Genomic DNA, 8,269 nt, shown 5'->3' with positions numbered 1-8,269 from the left:
TGTTCTATTGATTGTAGTCAAAGCATAATAATTTCCCACAAAAGTGTCAGAATCAGGTGTGTTAGGGAACATTGGATTCACAGGGAACATTGGATTGGAGTGGGCAAAATATCAGGGATGATCTGTTGAAATGGGTCCTTATATATTACCAGGAGGACCTTGAAGGAACTGTGGCAATGAGAAAGACAAATATTGAGTAATCCAAATTACAAGGTTTCCAATGTCACCTGAGGAGACCTGCCTGGTTTATGTAATAAAGAGGTTTGCTAAAAGAATTTTGGATGAAATATTTTCTTCCCATGGATATATCCATAGCATCTGCATACCTGAAAGCCATGATGGGCTTTAACAACTCACCAACACTCCAGCAGCTGGCAAGAAGAAGCCTACTGAAAGATGAAGCCTTGACCATCTCTGCTCTGCAGAACCTGCCCATGCAACTCTTCCTATCACTCTTCAAGGATGCATTCACCAGCAAATGATCTAACATTTTGAGGCAGATTGTGGTAGCCTGGCCATTCCTATGCCTTCCTTTGGGAGCCCTGATGGAGACTCCTCACCTGGAGACCCTGAAAGCTGTACTAGATGGCCTTGATTTGCAGATGGCACAAAAGAATCAACCTAGGTAAGTGAGTTCAAAGCATCATGGAGGAATATGTGTGGATGGGAGGAAGTGAATACAGTATTCACAATGGGTCCAAGGTGAATCAGAGATTCTGATTGTAGGGGTTAGTATCTTCTGGAATGGAAACAAAGAAAAAGGACTGTGGTGTATGTAGGACAGCTGAGAACAGGAATAGTCTATATGCAATGAGTCTGTCCCTGACTCTTCCTCAGCAACTATAAATGGAAGCTGTTTTTGTTCAAGGAATAGATTGAAGGGAAGTTGAATTGTAGGTCATGAATATTACACAGTGTGTCTCCTGTCCTATGAATGCCCTTCTGATTTACCCACAGCAGGAGAAAACTAGAAGTACTTGATTTAAGAGATGCCCACCACGACTTCTGGAATGATTGGGCTGGAATGCAGCATGTTGCCTGCTCTTCAGATGTGACTGGCAATACCCAACCAGAGGGAAATCATCCCAACCTGGGCGGGGGAAGACCATGCCTATAAAGATGAACCTTTCCCTCAAGTCTTGCCATCCCTCTGCATACTTAAAATATATTTATCAATGGGCCAAGCAGAGAAAAGATGTGATACAGGTGATCTGTGAGAAGTTAGTGTTCAGAGCCATTCCTGCCTATGATCCACTGGATATTTTGGAGGTTTTTGATCCAGGCTCAATCCACGAATTGGAAATAAACACATGCTGGGACTTGCATACCCTTGCATTGCTAGCACCTGGCCTGGGCCAGATGAAAAACCTCCAGAAACTCCTTTTCAAGGAAATCTGCATGCCTTTGGATTGGCCTTGGCACCAAGAGATGGAAGCCTGTTGTGTGACAGAGATCTTTTCCCAGTTCTCCAAACTGCATAAGCTCCAGCATCTCTATTTGAATGATGTCTACTTCCTGACTGAATGCCTGGTCCAAATGCTCAGGTAAGAAAGGACAGAGAGAGAGCTTTATCTAGCAGTGATCAAAGTATTTTGTTGTTCTTGTTTTGCTTTATATTAAACCTTAGTGTATATAGTGGCTTCCCAGCCACTGTTAAATTTATATAGATGTGATCTTAGAGTAATTGATGTACTACTTTGTGCTGTTGTTGCATCTTGACTTGTCACCATTGTAAAGCCAGACTGTCATGTATGTGTCCATGATTTAAAAAAGGTGTCTTAAGAAGAAAAAATTTTCTACAGAATGTAGATCTTATATCACAAGTTCTCTCATGTCAACTCTGTCCTCAGAACTATATGAACAGTTTCCATCTGCCTTTAACTTCGTATGGTTTAAGGGAAATTTGGGCACAGGAAGGGGTTTAGTAAATGAGAAATGAGTGAATGATTGTGGTCAAAGTTCAAAGGTCTATGAAAAGAACAGAGACTGTGGTAAACCTGGAGCACATTGAGGCAGAGCTGGGCATAGTTCTAAGTGGATTCCAGTTGGTTCTTTTGGGTTCTCTTATTTATATCATCTGTCCCCAAATAGGTTTAGTGGTTACCAGTTCAGAGGGAACTGAAGAGCTAAAGCAGTAACAGTCACAAATGATAGTTTATGTCCTATCTAGAGTAATATGAAAGGGGTGAATAGCACTCCATCATGGAGCACCTTGGGCTTGACTGTAATAATGATCTGAGAGTGACCTTGTACCTAAGTAGACTCTGTTCACTTGAACTCAGAGCCTTTCTTTCTGCTACTTGACTGGGGTAAAGTCAGTACATCTCTTTCCCTCTCTCTAGGTACTTGGAGAGTCCATTAGAGACTCTTGCTATCACTCACTGCAGGCTGTCAGAATCAGATATGAGGTATCTTTCACAGTGTCCAAGCATCTATCAGCTCAAACACCTGGACCTGAGCGGTGTCACCTTCATTTTAAATCATCCATTCCTACGAAGCCTATTAGAAAGACTGACAGGTACTATGCAAACATTCATATCGAAGGACTGTATGCTCATGGATCTTGCATGCGCCCGACTGGCCAGGAAGAACGACGCTGCAACAGGATCCTTCTGCACACATTTATTGGGAGAGCTTGATTGTAGAGGCGAAGAGACCCCAAGCCCAGAACTGGTGCTGATTATATAGGCCTAGGATAGGCGTTCTCTCTCATCTGATTGGTTAACTTGTCTCTCATCTGATTGGTTAACTTGTCTCTCATCTGATTGGTTAACTTGTCTCTCATCTGATTGGTTAACTTTGGTTAATTCTCAAAACCTCATCTTGGCAAAAGAACCTTTACTGCCTATGTATGTGTGGTGGCCAGCAGTAGCCAACTGCCACTCTGCAACTGCCAGTCTGTAACTGCCACTCTGTAACTGCCACTCTGAAACGGCTTCCCACACATGGACTTCCAAATCCATGCCCTCCTGCCTGTGCTGAGCCAGTGTTCCCAGCACACTGAAGTTGATTTTGTGAAGAACTTCTTGTCCATGGGCAGCCTGAAGAAGCTGCTGCAGCATACTGCCAACCTCACACAGCTGACCCTGAAGAAGTACCCTGCCCCTGATGAAGTCTATGATGACCGTGATGGTGTTATTCCAGACAGATTTGTACAACTTTGTTCTGAGCTTATGAATACACTCAAGGGTGTAAGGCAGCCAAAGCAGGTCTACTTTGTGAGTAAGAGATGCTTACATTGTCATGAATTCTTCATTTATAATTTGGAGGCCAGGCTATGTTCTTGCTGTCAATAAATAAGAAGTCATTGCTGGGCTCTGATAAATGGAAGGCAGGACTCAAGTGTTTAGAGGCATAGACCATGTATGTATTCAAGCATTTTTGAATGTACTTGGGAGAGATGATTATTTCATTTTATTTGAATTCCAATTAAATTCTTCTGACTTGATGTAGATATTTTGACGTGGATAACATTGAGCTTATCTCCAACCTAATGTCTACAGTACAGACCCACACTTGGACAGCCATGATATTTGAAAATTGTAGGGCTTGCATCACAGCACTTTCAGAGTATGAGGGGCCATAGAGGAGGGAAGGGGATCATGAGAGAGGATATTATAAAGAGCATAATGGACTGGTTATGAGGGCTCTGTGACATTCTGCCTCTGGATGGCATCCACTGTTTAACTGTCCCCTCACATATATTCTGAAGTATATGGACATATATTTTTATGAAGTAGAAGACTGACTAAAACTATAACTGTCTTTGTACTTGACTTCTTTCCCTGCTACATTGTGTCTTTCTCTTTATTTGGGGAGATACTGAAGCCTGATTATCTTCTCCAACCACAGCAGTATAATTTCCCAGAAGTTCCAATCAGTTTTGAATAAGAGCATGTTTGCTTTTTGCAGGGCACTGGGCGAATAAAGGGAGTGGGAGAAAACCTGCATCCTGCCAGAGTTCCAGTGCTCTGGGTGGGTGGATGTGGAGAACTGCCACATGCTTTCCACGTGGCCCTGTGTGGGTATCTGGCTGTGAGAAGCTACAGACCCAGCCCACAGGGGGTGGACAAGGGGCAGTCCTAGGTCTCTGGGCCTCACGGAGATCAGAGATAACAGGTTCTCAGTCTTGGACATCCCAGACACTTCTGTACACCACAGAAGAGCTGAGAAAAAATGGGGATTCCGGGGGCAGCTTAGTCAGCCCCAGGGATAAAGGGAGGAAAGGACAGGGAGACAAGGGGTGCTGGGTTGTTCCCACGAGGCTGAGAATCTTTGGTCCTGTTGAGACTGGAGCGCAGGAAGAAGGTTAGACATGGTTCTTTAGGGGAAAGCCTATTCCATTGTTCAAGCACAACAGGCCTTGATGGGCAGAGACAGTCTATGGATTTAGAGCTTTATTGTAGAAAGGCAGGGAGAAAGAGAGAGATAAAGAGAGAGGCTGGTCATGGCCATGTGAAGAGAGAAGGGAAGGGAGAGAGAAGGAGGACTAGAGATGAGAGTAAGAAAGGTGAGATCTTAAAGAGAGAGAGGAGGGGCCAAGTAGCCCCTTTTATAGTGGGCTGGGCTATCTTGTTGTTGCCAGGTAACTGTGAGGAGGAGCATACCTAGCTATAGTCAGGTAACTGTGGGGGTGGAGTCTAGACAGAATGCCAGAAACTTGGGCCATTGTCTGCGTTACTGATAGTCACAGAATTATGGAGTTGGGGGCTCTGTTGTGTCAGGCACCTGTCTCTGGGAATGTGACTCACTGTTCTGTTCCTTGTAGAGTTTCCTACTGGGTCTCTACTAGGTCACCAGAGCAAGCCTCATTCAACTAAAGCAGGCTGCCTTTCACGGCCCCACAATTTTTCTTTTACTGAAGTCTCTGACAACATCATCCTTGTGTATTGAGCTTATCCTTGCCCAATAATCTTGTGTCCCCTTGTCTCTTCCCCTTCCTCCTTCCAGATCTTTCAGAGTAAATAATGACCCACCATGTTCTTTTCTTGGAGAAACTTTGTAATCTTATGCTTCATGGGACCCTATCCAAAATGCTATATGGATTCTCTTGGACACATGGCTCAGAGGCTAAGAATGCTTGCTGCTCTTCCTGAGAGTGTTTGATTCCCAGTACTCACAGCCACCTGTATCTCCAATTCCAGGTGTCTGACATTTTCCTCCAGTGTCTGGGAACACCTAAGTCATCTGCACACACTGAAACACAAAATCTCAGGTGCCTAATTAGAAACAAATTAAAACAAAATGTAAAAATTAAAGTGAATTCATAAAAAAATTAAATTCCTCCATACATTGGAAAACACATTGGAATTACCTGCAGAAAATACAAAAATCTGAAGGCTGGTGGGCTGGTGATGCACATGTATAATCTGCAGAGCAGAGATTAAGGCTGGGTATTTATATGTGTTAGTGGTTGAGGGCTATAGTTCCATCTCAATGATGAATTCATTCTCTGGATAAGGTTTTTATGGATTCTAGCCATGTGCTCTATGAGGAAGGAAGACTTATCGCTTTTAGAATGCAGGATTCATTGTTTTACTCTTGAGAAATGGCAGGACCTACTCAGAAATCTCTTGCCAGTCCCTGCCATCTTTAATGCCTCATGAGACAAAAGCTTCACAGCCATGTTTTCTTTTGCTCTCTCTCCCTCTCCTTCTCTGTGTTTACTTCTCTCTCTCTTATGCTTTGTGTGTGTGTGTGCGTGTGTGTGTATATATGTATGTATGTCTAGCTCTGTAGCTCTGTCTGTTTGGAACTCATTGTGGAAACAAGGCTAGCCTCTATGACATAAGATCCACATGCAATCTGAGTATGGAGTTAAAGGTGTGTACTACCACACATTGCAGAATAGCTATTGCCTAGCCCAGTGAATACACTGGACGCAGTTATCAGAACAATAAGACTGGAATCTAAAGAAAGAATGGAAAATAATCCCCAAGGAGGAAGCCAAGCTGCTGTCTGTGTGATATTGCAGGAATATGGACTATATGCCTAAGTCTTTTCTACTTTCTGAGACTTCAATGGGTGCCGCGGGCAAACCCAGTCAGAGTTCCTCAACCTGGAGGAGAATCAGAGTTCTGGTACTCAGGTGGTCAAGGAGTCGGTGAGGGACAAAAAGAACACAAGAGTGCTGAATCTTAGCGTAATCTTTCAAAGCGAGCATAAGACTTATATAGTCATTACATAAGAAAACAAGGAAGTTAGGTAATACATCAGCTAAGATATATTAAGGTCATCCAATACATAATGACTCTTTAAATAAAAGAGAAAAATTTGTACATGAAAACTGGCAGGAGGGTATGGTGGTGCACACCTTTAATCCTAGCACTTGGGAGGCAGAGGCAGGCGGATTTCTGAGTTCAAGGCCAGCCTTGTCTACAAAGTGAGTTCCAGAACAGGCAGGGCTATACAGAGAAACCCTGTCGTGAAACAAACAAGCAAACAAACAAACAAACAAAAAAACCAAAACGAAACCAACCAACCAACCAACCAAACAAACAAACAAAAGAACTGCCTGTCCAAATTATTGAGCTGGAGAGATGGCTCAGTGGTTAAGAGCACTGAGTGCTTTTCCAAATGTTCTGAGTTCAAATCCCAGCAGGTGGCTCACAGACATCCCTTAATGAGATCTGATGCCCTCTTCTGGGTTGTCTAAAGACAGCTACAGTGTACTTACATGCAATACATAAAAATAAATTAAAAAAAAAAAGAAAGAAAGAAAACTGGCAGGAACCAGGCAGTGTTTACAACTCAGATAAAAATCAGCTCTATGGCTTGGTTCCAGGACTACACCTAAAGTAGACTGCAGAGGTGAGAGTGTGCACTACAGAAGCTAACAGCTTCTGAGAAGGCGGGAGCCACAGAGCTTCTGAGGCAGTGTCCTTTTTGGGCTCCAGACCTCTGGCCACCTTCGCGGCCAGAGGACAGGTGTCCACCCAGCCCAGGAGGAATTTGCCTCAGGATCGGCGGAAGATATCTTGGTCCCGAGACTACGCCATAAGTAGTCTGCACAGGTGAGAGTGTGGACTATAAAGCTAACAGCTTCTGTGACAGGCCAAAGCAACACAGCTTCTGGGAAAGATCCTGTTTTGGGCCTTCATCTTCGGCCAGGAGGATGCCCAAACGCCAGATATCTGTGCACTTTCCCAATATGAGAAGAGCTTGCCTGCAGAGCATGCTCTGACCACTGAAACTCAGAGGAGAGAGCTAGTCTCTTATGTCTGCTGATAGAGGGTGACAAAATCACCAGAGGAAGAATCGCTAAACAGAAACAACTATAACAACTAACTCCAGAGATTACCAGATGGCAAAAGGTAAACATAAGAATCTTACTAACAGAAACCAAGACCACTCACCATCATCAGAACGCAGCACTCCCACTTCACCCAATCCAGGGCACCCCAACACACCCAAAAAGCTAGACCCGGATTTAAAAGCATATCTCATGATGATGGTAGAGGACATCAAGAAGGACTTTAATAACTCACTTAAAGAAATACAGGAGAACACTGCTAAAAAGGTAGAAGACCTTAAAGAGGAAGCACAAAAATTCCTTAAAGAATTGCAGGAAAACACAACCAAACAGGTGATGGAGTTGAATAAAACCATCAAGACCTAAAATGGGAAGTAGACACAATAAAGAAAACCCAAAGTGAGGCAACGCTGGAGATAGAAACCCGAGGAACGAAATCTGGAACCATAGATGAGAGCATCAGCAACAGAATACAAGAGATGGAAGAGAGAATCTCAGGTGCAGAATATTCCATAGAGAACATTGGCACAACAATCAAAGAAAATGGAAAATGCAAAAAGATCCTAACTCAAAACATCCAGGAAATCCAGGACACAATGAGAAGACCAAACCTACAGATAATAGGAGTAGATGAGAATAAAGATTTTCAACTCAAAGGACCCGCAAATATCTTCAACAAAATTATAGAAGTAAACTTCACAAACCTAAAGACAGAGATGACCATGAACATACAAGAACCCTACAGAACTCCAAATAGACTGGACCAGAAAAGAAATTCCTCCCGACACATAATAATCAGAACAACAAATGCACTAAATAAAGATAGAATACTAAAAGCAATAAGGGAAAAAGGTCAAGTAACATATAAAGGCAAGCCTATCAGAATTACACCAGATTTTGCACCAGAGACTATGAAAGCCAGAAGAGCCTGGTCAGATGTTATACAGACATTAAGAGAACACAATTTCCAGCCCAGGCTACTATAAATAGCCAAACTCTCAATTACCATAGATGGAG

General features: G+C 43.1%; 1 protein-coding gene across 1 annotated transcript; it reads left to right on the top strand.

The window, feature by feature from the left end:
• Nucleotides 1-338: 338 nt before the first annotated feature.
• On the top strand, nucleotides 339-3,296 carry LOC147004165 (PRAME family member 8-like). The gene is made up of 4 exons (XM_085838499.1): nucleotides 339-625; nucleotides 958-1,544; nucleotides 2,343-2,556; nucleotides 2,946-3,296. The coding sequence occupies exons 2-4, from the start codon at nucleotides 1,108-1,110 to the stop codon at nucleotides 3,294-3,296; spliced, it is 1,002 nt and encodes a 333-aa protein (XP_085694625.1). The 5' UTR covers nucleotides 339-625; nucleotides 958-1,107.
• Nucleotides 3,297-8,269: the final 4,973 nt, after the last annotated feature.

This window comes from Mus caroli, unplaced genomic scaffold (assembly GCF_978045245.1).
Source record: "Mus caroli unplaced genomic scaffold, Mus_caroli_1 scaffold_6, whole genome shotgun sequence".
NCBI lineage: Eukaryota > Metazoa > Chordata > Mammalia > Rodentia > Muridae > Mus > Mus caroli.
This window is presented reverse-complemented; position numbering and strand designations above follow the sequence as displayed.

Bases quoted from the DNA above. Each gene is read 5' to 3' on its own strand.
- LOC147004165 (XM_085838499.1), top strand. From the start codon at position 1,108: ATGCCTATAAAGATGAACCTTTCCCTCAAGTCTTGCCATCCCTCTGCA. The intron at 1,545-2,342 runs GTAAGAAAGGAC...CCCTCTCTCTAG, and splicing joins TGCCTGGTCCAAATGCTCAG to GTACTTGGAGAGTCCATTAG. The intron at 2,557-2,945 runs ATGGATCTTGCA...GGCTTCCCACAC, and splicing joins TATCGAAGGACTGTATGCTC to ATGGACTTCCAAATCCATGC.